General features: G+C 40.1%; 1 protein-coding gene across 2 annotated transcripts in view; it reads left to right on the top strand.

Annotated features, from left to right (window-relative positions):
* Nucleotides 1-18,058, top strand: part of USP13 (ubiquitin specific peptidase 13) — a 55,119-nt gene that overhangs the window by 17,267 nt on the left and 19,794 nt on the right. For both annotated transcript variants that reach the window (XM_057400457.1, XM_057400458.1), the window contains exons 4-10: nt 7,397-7,518; nt 7,932-8,074; nt 8,273-8,457; nt 12,336-12,430; nt 13,275-13,462; nt 15,528-15,599; nt 15,857-15,950. In XM_057400457.1, coding sequence (XP_057256440.1) covers nt 7,397-7,518; nt 7,932-8,074; nt 8,273-8,457; nt 12,336-12,430; nt 13,275-13,462; nt 15,528-15,599; nt 15,857-15,950 — 899 coding nt within the window. The remainder of the gene's footprint in view (nt 1-7,396; nt 7,519-7,931; nt 8,075-8,272; nt 8,458-12,335; nt 12,431-13,274; nt 13,463-15,527; nt 15,600-15,856; nt 15,951-18,058) is intronic.

Raw genomic sequence — 18,058 nt, 5'->3', positions numbered from 1 at the left:
GAGGCTCCTGTCATTATGGTATTCTGGCACACAGCATATGTAGCATATTTCCTCTGCTGTGCCATGTTGGAGTCTTCAAATTCCATCCTTGCACATGAGCATTTTGTTCCCACTGAATAAATCTGGTGCAGCAGTTCCAAGTGTCCCAGGAGACTTATGAAGGTGGTGTAGTTCCACTGGGGTGGATTTAACACATGAACTATCACCATTTAATCCAACATTCTGGCATCTAATGTACTTTTGAAAATGTACCTCATCTGGTCTCTTCTGCAGTCTTCTTTGCAGCCCCTGCTGGCTGGGAGTAAAATGGTATCAATTCTGATCTTTCCTGTGCATCCAAATGCATTATATTCACTTCTTTGGCTCAGCAGATTTTATTATTTTTTGGTCATACTTAAAGAAAACAACAAATAATTATTCCTGTCCTTGTTCATAGCTGAGGAAATCAAAGCACAGAGAGGCCAGCTGATTGCATGTGACAGCAGTAGAGATGGTTAGCCAAATTTGGCATTTTATCTCTTAATCCAGCATCTTCCTCATTGGTTCATTGCTGCTGGACTTCTAATGTTACCAGGCCATTTTAGTTCTGACTTTCTCATTGTGGTGAACTTAAGGCACTTATGGTAGAGGTTTGCATAAAGCTGGCTGTTATCGGCCTGCAATTAAGGGCTTACCCTGTCAAACAGGAATAGATAATTATCGATGGATAGCTCTAACATCATGGTGTTTCTAGGTGTCTTTGAAGAATTCTCTGAAGACCCAGTTTGTGTACAAACCGGTCCAGTTTGGGCATTTGTTACATTGCTTCTTATAATCATCTCTGATGTAAAGCTATTAAAGATACTAAACCTTTCTCAATCTCCACAGTATTAGGACAACATCTTTTGGATACTTACTGGTAACTTTCTAGCACTGCTGGTATCCAGTAAATGCAATGGAAACACAGACTGGTTGGGTCAGTCAGCTGGAAGGTTAAAAGATCTGTGACAAAGTGTGTGTGCATAATAACAAAATTGGGTTTTGAGATTACTCTGTTTTGTTTATCTTCTGGAGAAGGTTGGACGGTGTTGTCTGTGAGTATTCTATGTAATCAGGAAGACGAATAAAACATTGTGCATTGAAATGGATGAGCTGCCTTTAGGTTATTTAGGTGTTGCTAGGCAGTGTAGATATGGTTACTTCAGCTCAGATGTGCAAGCTTCAGGGCATTTGGGGTGGTATTTAGGGCAGACTGTGTCATGATGCATGGAATAGTATCCTTACTGCATTGTTAGCTAGGCTAGCAAGATTGAAGATACGTTGTGCTTGTCAATATTTGTGGCTTTCCCACAAAGAGGTTTTAGATCCAGTCTGTAAAATTAATTGATTGGACAAGATGGTAGCTCCCCATGACTTCACAAGGTTCTCAGATAAGAATCAGCTGCATCGTTGTTTTTGGTATGCACAGTCTTGTTTAAATCAGCCGCAGTGTGGTAAATGTGATAGCAGGTATAGGGGGAAAACAAACAAAAAAAAGGACATGATGGGACAAGAAAAGTACCATCACTAAATTTGATTTTCATATTTGCACGTCTGGAAGGAAACAAATGGATGAGAACTGAGAGAAAGTTGTATAAATATGCTGTAACAGATAAGAACCATTATGGATTTTCCAAAGTGAAGCAATGGTTCTGGGCCTAAGAATATTCTGTGACTGCGTGTAGTAGGCTCCCTACGTATTCGGTGATTATGTGAATAAGAGCAATTTGGTTAACAGGATGTACTGTGATCTTCCTTATGAGACCCTGGTCAAAAGGAGTAGTAGAATAAGGGGGAAGATCCTTGTGTTAAAAAGATTGGAGGCCCAGTTCTTACAGCAGAGTTATCAGCGGAGTCCTTTATAATGTTCTGATGAATTAATGCGATCATAAGTGGCTTGAGAAGATACTGGAAAATGAGGAAATAGAGTTTGGTGGTTGATTTAAAATCTTAAAGTGATTCTTAAATGTGCTAATAACTAAACTATAGATGAAGTAAATGTTGGAAAATGCAAGGAAGACGAGAAGTGCTTTAACTATGTGTACATAGTGATGTCTAAATTAGCTATAGCTGTTCAGAAAGGTAGTTCTGAGAGAGATGGTGTGAGTGGTTCTCTGAAAATGTCAGCTCAGTTGTCAGCAGCAGGGAGAGTTAAGTGAAACATCAGGAGTAGAGCAGCATTTTATATTTTGTTCTCTATTATTTTGCTTTATAAATAAGTGAACCTCTCTTTTCGAATAGAGAAACCACAGCTGCATGCAGTATCTCCCCTGTCTCTCGAAACCAACCAGGCAAGCACACTCCTCACTGCCCCAGCAAACAAAACTCCCTAGATAGTTATCTGGAAGGGAGGAGGTATATCTTGCAGGAGGAATCACTGCAGTTTTGCCCTGTTCTGGTATCCTCTTCTAGGCGCCTGTTGGTCCCTGCCAAAGTCTGGACTCTAGGTTAAACAGAGCTGACAGAGGGGCTGTCGTAAAACTTGTCCATAGACATCCTCTTCCAGATCAGTTACCACAGCAGGATCTGCCAGTGCAGCAAGTTGCGTGCGCTCTGTTCAGAGCAAAGTCAGAGCTAACTCAGACCGTCAATTAAAAGTGTTTTGAAGTTCTCAAATGAACAGCTCTGTCAGCAGATCTGTGAGGATGGTAATTGCTTGTGAGTCTCAGTGAGGAGCTGTATCCATGACACACAGCTGGTCTCAGAGGCGGCCTTGGAAAGGAAGACCAAACTTCCACTTAAGAGTTTCTGGGGAACATATAAACTTGTTGGGCTTTTCCTGGGTGGCATCTGCCTGCCTGTGGCAGTGAATGTAGTTATGACTACTGTTTCTAACTGTAAAGACCATTCATAAGAGTGGCCATGCTGCATTTCAGCACAGCTTCACTTAACTTTCCTAGATCTCATAGCACGGAGTAGCAGAACCCAATTTTCAGTATGGATGCTTTTGTTTGGTAAGCTTTTGAAGAGGACTTTTTACTACCAGTGGTTTAAGTTTGTATTTATTCAAGTAAGTACTGAAATAGTATGCATCTATGAGTGGAAAGCTTGATTTAGGAGGATTTGAGGGTGTTCCAGCAATATTTTTAAATTTTAGAGCAGTAAAGTTGTGTGAACTCACCAGCAGTAGCAGTGGAACTGATTAGACCATAGCAAGCAATTTTAATGTTATTTTACAGATAGCGAATTATCTAAATGATCTTAGTGCAAAGTTTTGCTTTTCCTTTTGCCACAAAGGAGACTGGAGACTGTCATTACTAAAGAGGGTTTTTTTGTTTGTTTTTTTCTGTTCTTTTTTTTTTTTAATAGTTCATCTGGTGAGGTCAGTGTTTCAGATATGCCTGAAGACAAATGAATTGAATAGCCTTTATTTTGCAAAGTGCTGTTGCTGCAATACATTATTATTTAGAGGCTTCAGGAAGAAATATTTTGATTTAAAGACTCAGTCCTCCACTTCCAAGTCAATACAAATTTGTCTGTTGCTTTTCAGTGAGAGAGCAGGGTCAAGCCCAGATTCCTAAGATGTCTTTCTAGGGTTTCAAAATTAGTTGTAGGCTTACTAGTTAACATTCTCATTCAATTTTTGTGTTTGTGTTCCCATTCCTATGACACAGATACATCCATATGCACAGGAAATACTGTTTAGGGGTCCTGGCTGGAGTCTCCTTATACCACTATTATTAGTGCAGTCTGTTGGTAACCTGTCTAAATTTGATCTGAGCACCTCCACTCCTTCCCCTCCAGTGGGTTGGTTTACAGTACTGTCTTCCACTTCCAGCTGCTGTTTTCAGTCAGCTCAGCAGCAGTGAATTTCTCACCGTCACTAAAGTTATGCCTATGAGCTGCAGTAAATTTATTCTACTGACTACTTGCCCAAAATAATGTCAGTCGAGCTTCTGTTTGTTATTTTGCTTTGCCTGTCATCCTGGCCTCCCAACACCACACTTATGACCTATCGACACTGTTTTAGTGACCACAGAGTTTAACTGGGGCCCTGAGGAGACACCATAAAGCTGTTACTCCACGATGTCATATGGGCATTCCCCATCAAGTTGTCGGCTCTTTAAAAATATTAGGATGGTTGGTTGTCTTGTGCGTCAGTCTTGGAACTGAGTAAAGCCTTTCTTTTTCCTCAGAAGTTCTTCCTGTCTGAAGTATAGTGCTTGAAGGTTCATATTTTTCAGTGCCTTTAGTACTACAGTAATTTTTAGTCAAATAATGCTGCATTTGGAAGTCAGTTTCCCCCAGCTCCTCTTTCATGCAGTTACTCTTATTCCTCTCTGAAAGTCTGCTCTAGTATTAAAATCTAAGTTCAAAGCTGCCTACAGACTGCACATTGTGCCTGCTGGCTACAGGGTCAACCTCTGCCCTCATTTAGTGTGGCTCTGTTGCCTTCTAAAGTAATAATTGTCTGTTTCTATTATATCTATGCTCATACTTTCTTAGCTGTGTTGGCTCTTGCACAGGCATGGAAAATATAATGCAGGTAGAACTTCTTACTGAACTTCGCAACTATGGCTCTCAGCGCATACAAGCCAAGGTGTGAAAGGATGAGTAGTCATTTGAGGGTTTTCTGCTGGACATCATTAAGGGGCCCGTCTGACAGTCAACAGAAGGGATAAGTTTATATGGTCATCTGCTGCAGCAAGGGATTTCAGTCATTGACCTTAGAAGGCTTTTCCACTCTTATGTACTGGATCTGAATCCTGAGAAACTGTCTTCAGAGTCATAATTGCCAGAAAGTACTGACAGTACTTAATTCCTGTTCAGAGGGAGTAGGAGTGTGGAGTAGAAGTCTACCAGCTTTACATGGTCACCTTCAAAAGTGATTTGAATCGCCAGTTAAATCCTCTTTTTTTTTTTTCCTGTTATGAAGTTGCACATATCTTTCTTTAAAATAGGAAGTATGATGCTGCCATATCAGTGTGTTGGATATCCAGAATGCCATGCTGACAGGACATGGTTTTCTGCTTTTCTGGTAATGTGAACTGTATGAGACCCACGAAGGTAAAAAGGATCTTTCATTCCCTACCCACTGGACACAAAAGGCTGATGCTTCTAAGTGTGTGATGTCCGGTGGCAGTGGATCACTGCTAATAGGGTTTTCCGTCTTTTATCCCTGGATCACTAGTTCAAATGCAGGTCAGGTCAGCAGCAGTAAAGTTAGTACTGGCTGGCTGTTGTCTGGCTTGTGAGATGAGCTGGAGTGGGTCTGAATTTTGAATCCAGGTAACTGTATCATTGCTGTTTCTATACAGCGGATTTTAAATACCATAAGCTTAATGTCAGTGTCGCAAGGAAATGAAAATACCAGCCCATCTCACACATGTCTACAGATAATAGCAGTTGACGTGAGTTGTCCTTAGGTTCCCTCTGGTGGCTGAGCGAGGTGTATGACTGCAGGCCCTGGAAGAGGCGTTTGCTGTCCTTAAAGCTGGCTGAAGATACACGCAGTTTTCATAGTTTCTGAGGAACCTCTGTCATATATAGGAGATGATCAGTGCTTCTGGTTTTGCTATCTTGGTCACCATTAAATTTCAGGGCACTAAATCTCTTATCCTTTGCTTGTGTCAGCTTGGAGATACTAAGTTTCTTTGCTTCAGAGAGTGAAAAATCTTAATGTTACAGACCATGTCTGTTGAGATTCACTCCTTTATTAAAACACAGGATTGTAATACAAGATGGGAAAGAAGCCCAGAGTGAAGTGAGGTCATTGGTTATCTCTTATGCTGTAGTAATGGAAGGGATCCTTCTGAAAATAATGTGATTTGGGGAATTAGTAACAAATTAATATTTTCTTTATAAATGTCATTCAGTATAAGAAGAAGTCCTTGCTTTTGGGTCTATATTCAGCTGATAAGAAGGGGCATTTGTTTGTTACTGCTAAGAAAGAGGTCATGCTGCTGGAAGTCTCTGACAGTGGGGGTTGCCACCCCTCAGGACTGGCTGGTGAGCAGGTGAGCCAAGAATTGAATGGAAACTGGATTATGCTGTTCTCAAGAAGTGATCTTTCCAGGTCAAGTTAAAATATCTTTTGATACTTGTTTTATCACTTAGGATTTCAGGCTGTTACTGCTCACTGGATAAACAGAGTTTAGTTTTCTGAATCTGGCTTCTGCCATTCTCACCTCTCTGCCAAATATACATTTGAGATTTCAGTCATTCCCTGGGTGCAGTGGTTGCTGCCAATGCTCGTTTAGTATTGAGTGAGCCATTAAGCATATGCATGTACTTAGAGTGAAAATAAGAGCCAGCTTTAGCTACTGCTAATGTATCTTCTTTCTTGGTTGAACCTTATTCTGTCAGTGACTGTCTGGTACATTGGAATATAGTCGATCCAGCATCTCAGATGGGAGAAGAATGCAGAACATTCCATCCTTGCCTAGGCTACTCTTGCAATTGAATCTTGTGAAATGTCAGACAGCTTGCACATGTTTGGTCTTAACTTTTTCAGTTGTCCTGGAAAGAGCTGAGCAAGATTTGAACTGTCTTGTCACTATGGGATAATTATGTTTTTGATGAAGCTAGAGATAAAAATACTAGTGATTTAGCTACTTATATACCCTCCTGGCTTATCTCTGGGTCCGCTTATTTCTGGATGAGTGTTTTAGCTGAAGGCACATTTTTAAGCAAAAAAGTCATCCTTACACTGGAATAAGAGGATACACAAACACTATGGAAGACTTTATCTTCAAAGGAAAGCTTTATTAGTAAGTGTTTTCTAAACACTTAGCTAGTTACAGAGTGGAGTTTGCAATAGAGGGATAATGCTGTTATAACTGTACTTGATATAGCTGTTTGGGAGTATGAACGAGATGCGTGAATACTTCCAGCCTTGGACATCTTCATGAGCAGAAAGGCCAGAAGCTCATGATGGATGAGAATCATAGCACGTTTCAGCCAGTCCTGTCTGGAAAATATGGGGGGGTGAAACAGAGGTGCATTATTCCTGCTCTGCAATTTGGACATGGGTAGTGTGACCTGGTCTCTATATTGTATAGCATTTCAAGATCCTGGGTGAAAGACATGAACAGTGTTACATCCTGTTTTTGTCCAAAATGAGCAGTATTTTATTAGCTGCTTCCCAGAATGTGATGTCTGCAACAAAGCACTGCTTGGAGAGAGGCCAAATCAGCTTTGACTGGGGATGAGATTAAGATGGAAATCTTTGCCCTCAGAGCATTCTCTTGTAGGATGGTTAGATTTCAGTTTAGATCAGGATTTCACAAACATTTATAGCCAGAAGAAACTACTTACTTGACAGTATCAACTTGCTGGCTGATGCCAGGCGAGGAATGCTTCATAATGGTACCCATGCCACAATTTAGGAACCTTGATCTCGGGACAGTCTCCTAACATTCCCCATCTTGTTTTCCAGATCTAGAGATAAACAGTGATCTGAACAGTGATGACTTTGAATATGAAGATGAAGCAAAACTCGTTTTATTTCCTGATCACTATGAAATCCCATTGCCTAATATAGAAGAGCTACCAGCACTGGTCAGTGAGTGTGTGGAAGCTGTGATAGGAATTGTCTTCTACTTCAGTTTTTATCAAGATGGTGCTTTGTTTTCTCATGTGTGGTGCTTGGTTTTACATAAAGATCTTTTTTAATCAGCTGTAATAGAAATTTTTAAAACTCTGATTTGTCTTTGTTTCTTGCATTTCATTTTTACCTCCTGTATTCCTTCGCTTATTATGATGCCAGATTGTCCCAGGGAAACTCACTTAATACATGTGTCTGTTTTTACGCTAAAATAAAACTGCAATCCAGAAGATTACATGCACATTTAAGTATATAAATAGTGTTACTGATATCCAGTTCTGTAAGTGGTTGGCAGTGGGCTGAATGCCAAGTTCTGTCTAGTCACTGAATCATGTTAGGTTTTGATTGATGTACATTTGTCTTCCAGGTGACGATAGCTTGTGATGCACTCCTCAGTGCAAAATCACCCTACAGGAAGCAGGACCCTGACTCCTGGGAAGAAGAACTACAGGCATCTAAACATGCCAAAACACTTGTACAGTTAGACAATGGTGTTAGAATTCCCCCCAGGTAAGGGTAATAAGGTTGGTTTGTTGTAGATTCTCTAATAATGTCCAGAGGAACAGAATTAAAGCCAGCAACTCAGCCAACAGTTCTGCATGACTCTGGTCTGGGTGTGTATGCTTGGTTTTATCCACCATAACTGGAAATACAGGACTAGTTCCTGACTTACTTAGTTCTGTAATTTCTTCCTGTTTTCTCTTGCAGTGGTTGGAAATGCTCAAAATGTGACCTGCGGGAGAATCTGTGGCTGAACTTGACAGATGGTTCTGTGCTTTGTGGAAAGTGGTTCTTTGATGGCAGTGGGGGGAACGGGCATGCAATGGAGCACTACAAGGAGACAGGTTATCCCCTAGCAGTGAAGTTGGGAACCATCACTCCTGATGGAGCAGGTCAGCTGCCTAGCAGGCTCTGAGATGAGCTATCTTTTGTGCATGTGTATATCTATTACAAAGTGCGTTTGTACTTCTAGTATAAATCTTTCTGAGAGTGTGATATGCAAAGGAAGCCCTGTGAGTCTGTGAATCTTGATTGGGATAGGGAGGACCAACACACACTCCGTTTGGAGAAAGCCCTTACCTTTTTTATCTGCTCTGCTCCTGTTTCATATTTAGTGTAAATAGGTTTTTTGGGTTTGTATAATAGTAGATATGTAATAGAAGAACGGTATTATTTTGAGACAGTAGAATCCAGAGTAACAGTGGTTTTCAGTTCTACATTTGCTAGGGCATATGGTTCAATCTTATGTACATAGAAACAATAACAGGGAAATTATTTTTAAGTCAGAAAAGCCTGTTATTAACAGCATGTATGTTGTTTTTTTTTATACTGGAAACTGTGCTGGTTTTCCTTACTGTTTTGGTAACATTTGGTTCAGTCTAATGAGCACCCATCTTCATGGAGCTGCTGTGATGCACATTTGCAAAATGCCTCATGATCTTGAGAGGGGGAAGAAGGCTATAGAGGTATCTTTGTCACACTTGGAGAATATGCAAACATTCTGCATTGTTGCTGTGGAGGGTTATGGTGTGTGAGGATTAAATGGAGTAAATTCTTGAAGCTGAAAAAGTCATAAACAAAGCAATCCTTTGCTGTAGCAGTATGGAGAAATAAAAATGGCAGAACACGTAGCATAATTACATTTTGGGCTTAATGCTTATGACCATGTGGGGAAAGACAGCTGTTTAGAGCAGCCCCCTTTTTAACACATCAGTTGATTTTTTTTTTTTATTTTTTTCATCTTTTTCCCATCTTTTCCTCCTATTCAGTGTCAAGGAAAGGAGACTGTAGTCAGATTCAGCCAGTGCTGCCTAAGAAACACTTGAGCAAAATTCATTCTTTTCTCTCCCAGATGGAATATTGTTTCCTTGCGTGAGTCTGGTCTTGGATGTTTTCCGTTTGAATCTCTGAATTATTGAAGGTGTTTAGGGTTTGCTCAGTTGTAGATTTCAACTGCATCTACAAAATAAACAAAATACTCTTTAATGGGTTTTGTGTTTGGGATAACAATGGACAGGCTGTCGTCCTTCCCTCTGAAAGAGGGGTACCAGCTGTTCTCCACAGACCTTTGCTCCTCTGGATGGTGTTTACTTGGTTTCCCTATAGAAAGGATGTCCTTCCCCAAACCCTCCTTGTTTCTTTTCCAGTAATTATTCTCTCTCTGATGTGTATTGCTGTGTTAATCATAACCTCTCAATAGGGCTGGATGACAGGTGAGGTTTGGGAAAGAGGGCTCCATGACTGATTGTGATGCGGAGTCTGTCTGGTTTCTGATTCCCTGGGCTGGAGGTGAAGAGGTGATGGTAGAGGAGTAATAAGCATTTAGTCCCTCTGCTGATATAACTTACTCCATTTTCACAACAGTAAGAGGAGAAAGACGTGGTGCCAGTATTCCACTTACACTTTTCCTGTGTATGAACAGAGGGAGCAGAGGAGAGCTGCTCGTGTAGGAAATGTATCTTATATACATTATGAAAGATTTCTGGAGCATTAGCCTTTTGTAGCATTCTGACAACAAATACATCTGAGATCAGTGCAGAAATTGAACCAGACTTCTGTCTTCTGCTCTTGGACCTTGGACAGGATGCACAAGTGTCAGAAATGTTGCTTCCTTCAATAGGTTGAGTAACTACTCTGCAGACTATGCAATGTGTTGCCTCTCTCGACAATGCCATTAGATTTCATTTCAAGACATTCTGAGATTGCGTGTTTAAAACTGCCTTGAGGAATGGGATGGGGATTTGACACTGGAAGCCATATCTGACAGATACTTGAATGAGTTACTTTGTGGATGCCAGTCTTGGCAATTGTCAGATACTTCTTTGGGGATCCTGAGCAATTTTTCTCTCCAGGGACAGTGTTGCCATTGGCTGTTATCCTTTAAGTAGGAAGGAGGGATGTCTATGCAGCCAGAACTTATATGAATAATAATGATTTTTTTCTCTTTAATAGCATTGTTATCTACCTCAGATTTTTCTTTTTTGTTTGTTTTGTTTTTTTGTTTTTGGTTTTGTTTTTTCTTTCTTTTTGTCCCCCTCCCTCCCTTTTTCCTCCTTTCTCACTTTAAGGATACCAGCTTTTGTGTGTCACATTTACCAACTTGTTTACATTTCTTGTCTACATTTGTCCATGTAACAACATTACAGACCTGTGTTTGTGGGATCTCATCCTCTTTTTAGGATTTGTTGCTGTTTGATTTTGATTTTATTTCTATTTTTTTTAAAGTGAATTATATCTCTCTCACATGAATTTAAGTTGAAAAGTACTAAAGCAGAAAGTATAAAGTATATGACACAAGCTGGGCTTGAGCAAAAGATTGTGGTTTTGTGTTCCATTTTTGCTGCTCTGGGTCAGTAGTCCCAGATGGCTGCTTTCTCTTCAGTTGCCAGAGCAGAGGAAAAACAAAATCAAACCTTCCACGTCGAAAATATTCACCCAAAATCAACTGATGTGTAGTCTCACTCCATTTAAATTTGAACTTTTCATGATCTGTTGGTTGCACCGTGACCTCACCAGAAGACTATGAGAATGTTGTGATGTCTTGTATGTGGATGAACAGTTGTATCTTCTGGGTATGGTTGCTACCACACAGTGGTATTCCAGCAGATGGGCAGCTACAGCCAGAGGCATGCCACAGAGGTCATCAGGATCAGTAATAGAGAGTCTGATGGCTATTCAGCAGCTGGCAGCACAACTGAAAAGTTCAATTCCTTGTTTTGAGAGTGTTTGTTTTTCATAGGGCTGATAAATTTAAAAAGTTGCATTAGATCTGTGAGCTCTTGGCTGACCTTCAGCTTATAATTTTAGTGTGAGTTTGGTACTATCAGTCTTCAAGGAAGCTGCCTTTTTGTTAGAAGTCTTACATACAGGATGGGCTGCATCAGAGCCAGGGTCTGTAGCTGCAAGGAGAGGGCAGGGTAAGGACATTTTAGAAGTTATATTTGTGCTGCAGACAGCTGTTATGTGGGTTCCTGCTCTCTTCTGGGTTTGTTTTATCTTTCCTCTGGCTAAGTTTTCTCTGTTAGCCTACATCTGGTCAAATGGGGAAAGGTCATTGTGAGAAAATGCTTGACATGAAGACGTGGCTGAGAAGCACAGCCAGACTGGCAGAGGGATTCTGGATTTTGGTATGAGTAGGGACCGAAGGAGGGAAGTAGTCATTCACTACAGAGGAAGAGGCCAATCCAGTGGTGTGCAATCCAATAAACACCTCTTTATTTCTAATGCAGAATTTCTCAGTTCTTTCTGCATCCCTGTGGGAAAAGGGCATAGATGGATTCCTTGAATTGTACTAGATATTAAAGTACCATTGGCAGTAGTCAGTTGGGCCTGTATACTCACAGTTTTGATGTGTCTGCCTGTATCTAATAGCTCCACAAAAATTCAGAATCTCTTGTTGTCATGTTCAAAATGCGGACTGGCCTCGTATCTGAGAATTTTGCATACCCTCGTGCTCTATTTCTTGTTTTTCCTACAAATTTCTCCTTTTTGGGAGGGAAATACTATAATACTATAAATGTTCTTAGGTTTTAATACTGTGAGCCATGTAATTTCTTCTGAGGAGAGTGGTTGAGGTGATTGTGTTGAGAACATTGAAGATATTTACTGAGCTATATGGATGTCTATGCATTTTTCTGCATTTTTCATAACCAAATTTGGTGAATATGACTGAGGCACGTTGTATAGGCAGTCCTGTACTGAGATTGAAATGTTGGTAAACAAAGAGAAGGAATAACATTTGATACTCATTGGTTTCTCTCTGCTTTCATAGATGTCTATTCCTTTGATGAAGAGGAGCCAGTTTTAGACCCACATATAGCAAAACATTTGGCACACTTTGGAATTGATATGCTGCAGATGCAAGTGGTAGGAAATCTGTCTTTTGTTTATTTTGCTTTTTACTTGTCTTAGCTGGGGGTGGGAGAGAAATGGGAGAATGATACTGGTAGTTTATATTTGTGTGATCTTTCAGACTGTTCTGATAGTATTTAATTTTGTAAAGCCAGACATTTCATGTTTAATTTTCTGAGGTCTGAGTGAATCATTACTCTTATCTAGTGGTCTTCCCAGGAAACCTATTTTACTCAGCAACATTGAAAACTTAGTCTTAGCTGTTGTAAAGGTTTCATCTCTGTTCTTCAGACCAGTCTGCAATTCTTAGTGAAGTAATGGAGTAGTGCCAGCAGTAAATGACAGTATAGTGATCCATACCTACAAGCTGTGAACAATTGATGTGTCTGAATGCTGAGCTGTAAAGGGGAGAAACTTCAGTGTCATAAATTCTGGCTTTTCCCATTTGAAAGAAGGGCATAATTCTTGGATATGCAGCTTTTTGTGTGGTTTGTTTGCTGGGATCAGCTTCTACAGCAGTTATTCCTGTTCATTAGAAGTGGAATATGAAACCTGAAATAATGCAGTGTTTTGATGAGGTCAGAGCCCTGGTAGAAGTGAAGCTCCCAGCTGGGTTTGAGGTCACAACTAGGAACACTCAGCCAGTAGTCTGTGGTAAAGAGCTAAGATGTATATTAGCAGAAGAAGCTGCTAGTGTTCTGACCCCGATTTCCTCCGCTATGTGCAGGATTTACCTCTTTGCCTATTCGCTTGGCTCTTCTTTTCTAGAGTATAGATCTCAAGGCTGGTGATGATGGCAGCAGCATGATTCTTGCAGAAGTTAAACAGATGAGAAAAAAAATCATCTTCTTCCTTTCAGACAGAGAATGGGTTAAGAGATAATGATATAAAACCAAGAGTCTCTGAATGGGAAGTGATTCAGGAAGCTGGTGTGAAACTCAAGCCCATGTATGGCCCAGGATACACTGGCATGAAGAACCTGGGAAATAGCTGCTACCTCAATGCTGTCATGCAAGCTATTTTCAGCATCCCAGAGTTCCAGCGAGCGTAAGTAGCTTCAAACTAGTTCTTGTCACCAGCTGCTGCATTCCTCAATCTCTTTTTCTAAGAAAAAGGTATTTTCATTTTTGTCTCACCTGCAGACAGGTCTCTTTCAGTCAGTTCAGTGGCTTCTTAGAGGATTTAGTGATTGTATTCTGTTCTGGAAAATGCTGGAATACAAAACCCAATCTGCCTTTGAAATCAGAACTTCTTAACTTAGCTTAGTGGTGGGAGATAATATGCCACCTTGTAAATTTGATTGATCTGTCAGAAAACCACAGGCTGTCCCTGTTTTTCATATATGTATGTATAGATATCAGTATATATGTATCATCAGTAACACATTAAGGTTTTTTATAGTGGCCCATCCCTCTAAAGGTGCAAGAATCATTCTATTGCTCCAGTGTCATTTGTGCAAAAAAAATGTACTGGCACAAACATGCTAATATTGATCCATGCTAATGTAAAGCAGTGCACCTTTTATGTGCAGGTCTGGCTAAAAAGAAGGAAACTATCAGAGGCATTTTAAAATTAATGTTATTATTAAAAAAATTAATCTCATTTCATGAAAAGGGTACTGTGAGCATCTTCTTCCACTGAATTTTGGGGCTGTTCAGCCTGCAGAAGAGAAGGCTGAGTGGAGACCTAATAGCAGCCTTCCAGTATCTGAAGGAGGCCTATAGGGATGCTGGAGGGGGGCTCTTCATTAGAGACTGTAGTGATAGGACAAGGGGTAACGGGTTAAAACTTAAACAGGGGAAGTCTAGATTGGATATAAGAAGGAAATTCTTCCTGTTAGGGTGGTGAGGCACTGGAATGGGTTGCCCAGGGAGGTTGTGAATGCTCCATCCCTGGCAGTGTTCAAGACCAGGTTGGACGAGGCCTTGGGTGATATGATTTAGCGTAAGGTGTCCCTGCCCATGGCAGGGGGATTGGAACTAGATGATCTTAAGGTCCCTTCCAACCCTAACTATTCTATGATTCTATGAATTAAAAGAGTAAAAGGACAAAAGCACAACAGAGGACTATGAAATATTCGTGACTGTTCAAAGCTGATCACAACCTTCCAAGGAGGGCAGCCTTTTTATAAGGGACCATCTATGGTTTGCAATAAAATTCAGAATGCTCTTTCATTCCACAGCAGTAGTAGAGTGTGTGCTGGAGTAAAGCTTTTAGATTTTGGAAAGCCTTCCAGATTTTCATGTAGCAATTGCCTTCTGGAGAAGAAGAGGGAGAAGATGTATAGTTGTTTTTTTTTAATTGCTTTTTCTTTTTTTTTTTAGCCATATGGAGTACAGTCTGTAGGTTGTAGTCTGCCAGTTTTTCTACCTCCATTTTCAAGACATACTAAAATGGGCTTTAAAGGGAGATTGTTTTCCCACAGCATGGTCCTTGGAGTTACCTGGAGCACTTCTCATCAACCAAGTAGTGAAGATCTTTGATGAAAGAGGGACTAGGAAGAAAGGAGATGTGTTCTTTCAACTTGGCTGTACCTACCTACCCTGTTTTTTCTTGTGCTCAAGGGAAGCAGTGCTCAGATAGCATAGTACTGAATGTCTCACTGTCCAACAAACTGTCTATAATAATGTATACCTCAGCATTTACTGTCGAGTTAGCTTTTGTTTCTCTGAAAAACGTCATAGAAACATTCTTTTTACATGTTTTCTTCCTGATACAAATTTGGAATTTATTTGCTGATGTTGATTAAGAATAAAAAGTACATTGATTCTCAACCCAGCTCTGTTTTGACATCAAAACATAACACCATCCTGAAGCTATTTCAGGATCACAGAATAGAATTTAAATTCCAGATGGCCACCAACCACCATATCTTTTATAGCTAGAAACATCTAAGCAAAACCTGAATGTCCATTTCCTAATTTCTTTATTACTCTTTTTTCCATGACAGAAGCACTCACAAAGGATAGATTAAGTCACTGCTATGATGCAAAAGTTGACGTGTTAGCGCAGGGGAAGCCTGCTAATGTATCATGCTGAGGATCTGCTAGGATATTCTTCAGTAAATCTAACTGCGTTATTTAAATGTTTCTGCTTTGTTCTTGCTGCCCAGGTATGTAGGAAACCTTCCACGAATATTTGACTACTCCCCTCTTGATCCAACGCAAGATTTTAGCACTCAGATGTAAGTGACGCTTCTCAGTGATTTACTTGGTCAAGTTAAATAGAATCTAAACAATTTAATGACAGAGTGAAAAAACACCTCTGTGTGGGCTTGAAAGTGAGATATGGCACAAGGTAGAACGGGAAGATTTGCCCACTTAGTTGCAGGTGATGATCTTTCAGCAGGGGGTCAAAGACAGTAAACTTCTGCTTGGAATAAAATTTCTTTTTTTTGTTTTTCTCACATTTGTTTCTACCCCATCACTCTTTTCCCTACAGGGCTAAACTGGGACATGGCCTCCTTTCAGGCCAGTACTCTAAGCCTCCCATGAAATCTGAGCTTATTGAGCAGGTGATGAAAGAAGAACACAAGGTATTTGCCTGAGTTTGTACAGCCTGGTAACTAGGTAAAAGTGATATCCTGAGAAAAGGGAACAGGTGCTGGGCATTGAAGAGCATGTGTGGATCTGTCATGGGATGCTTAGCAAGGTGGAATGTGCAGGATTTCAGTCAGGAATATATTAGTCAGGGGCTATTTGTGCAAAGCATCAAAGTAACCACTGGTTCTGCTAATAAAGTATGCTGCTGCTCCAGTGATGAGTGCAAAAGTTCATAAAACTTCCAACTTACGTTTATCTTCTCTGAGGAACAAAATAAAAAAGTTATCTAGAGAATACTGTGAATTTGGAAGCAAATTTCTAAACCCTCTTTAATTTCAGAAAGAATTACAAAGAGCTAAACAGTTGTTTCCAGGATGTGTCTGACAGAATTCCGCCTGATTACAGGAGAAGCTGTCTGGGTAATGCAAGATTAAGTGGTTGGAAGCCTTCATGTAGATGAAGGAAGGACCATGCAGAGTCTTGTCTGCTGGGGCTTTACTCAGGTTATTTCATGGTACAAAAATCACTCAGAAACATGTCTGTACCAGTGTGATCTATACTGAGAACAGCAGTGCGTGTGGGTTTTGATATAAATTGAAACTCTAATTGCCAGACAACCAAGGGAGAAGAATGTATGTATCCTGATTTATAATAATTCACAATAGAGAAAAATATTGGAATCAGCTTTTCTCAGAATAGGCAATTTCAGAACAAAGGAATACTGAGGGGCAAGAACATCCTAGATGCGAAAGAGAGGAACTGGAGGATAAAACAACCTTTTCTCTCATGTTTACATAATACAGAATTTTATTTCTCTGTCATTGTGTTACCAGTGGGAGACTGTCCTTTTATTTTTACTGTAATTTGCAATAATTTTTGCAGCAAAGCAGATACTTAGCTCACTATATCTAGCTAGTATCTAGCTTTGAGAACTCCATTATTGTTCTGTAATCTTCATATTGCCTTTGTGGTGGTCTGTCAGCAACAAGAAAGTTGCTTGTTTCTCTTATGCTTCAAAAATCATTAAGGCATGTCTTGGCATTGTAATATCCATGGACCCATGTCTTCATCTGTTTGTGCTTTTCTCCTTCTCCAGCAATGAGTAAATTCACTCATAGTCATCAGAAAGCCACTTCATATTCTTTGTCCAGCAGCCTTTTGGTTTCAGCAGTAAGGATGATCTTTGAAGGTCTTACTGATTTCTTTGTATTAACAAGGTTAATGGGCATTGCCTGATTCACTGGATTATTTTTTTTGCTTGTTCTTGCTTGATGTTGTGAAGTAATCACAGTAGCTTAGTGGTGAGATGGAAAAACTCTTCTCTTTTTGTCAGTTGGCTTAAGCTTAACATCACCCTTTGGAGAGTGAGATCAGTTCAGGTTTTGCTGTTCTGCTTAAACTCTACTGGCTTCGAAATTGCCTTTGTTTTCCCTGGAGTCATCCAATTAACAGCTGTCTTAAGCAAAATACTGGTTATTGGGACTATGTTATCTGCCCAGGCAAACATGTTGGTTTGGGTTTGTTTTATTACTCAAGCATCTGGTTTAGAGTGGTACTGGGAACACTGGACTTAGAATGTTTGTATCCCTACAAGCCTCCCGTTATTGTGACCCCAAGCAGCATATGGAGTCAACCCACAGACTCCTTTGATGGGATATTTATAAATAAAAGGTCAACTAATAACCAGTACTGAAAATGCTACCTGTAGAAAGAGCTGTCTTTACGGAGAAAGAATCTCTGATGCCAAGTTGTAGTTTTCTACACAGTAGAAATCATGCACACTTCTGTCACAGAAGCTTGGTGTGAGTTCCCCTGGTAATAGATATTTTCCTCTACCAGTTGCTGATACAGGAATTCCTCCTGAAATCAGAATACCAAGGAGATTTTGGACAAAGAGCATCTGGTACAGAGTAGTTTGCAAGATCTGAAATCCTGAGTAGTTGCTTTGTATAGTAGCTATTCAGTGTTTTGAAACAATGAATGAATCTTGTTTGTTTTCTTTAAATGGTTTAAAACTTAATCAGTTGCATCACTGTGACTAAGGAATAGTGGAGTAATTTCAACAGACTTATTTGCTTTCTTAAATGCACACAAGATATGA

This window comes from Pezoporus wallicus, unplaced genomic scaffold, assembly GCF_028554395.1.
Source record: "Pezoporus wallicus isolate ANWC-B61680 ecotype Strahan unplaced genomic scaffold, APGP_CSIRO_Pwel_v1 contig_6897, whole genome shotgun sequence".
NCBI classification, from domain to species: Eukaryota; Metazoa; Chordata; class Aves; order Psittaciformes; family Psittacidae; genus Pezoporus; species Pezoporus wallicus.
This window is presented reverse-complemented; position numbering and strand designations above follow the sequence as displayed.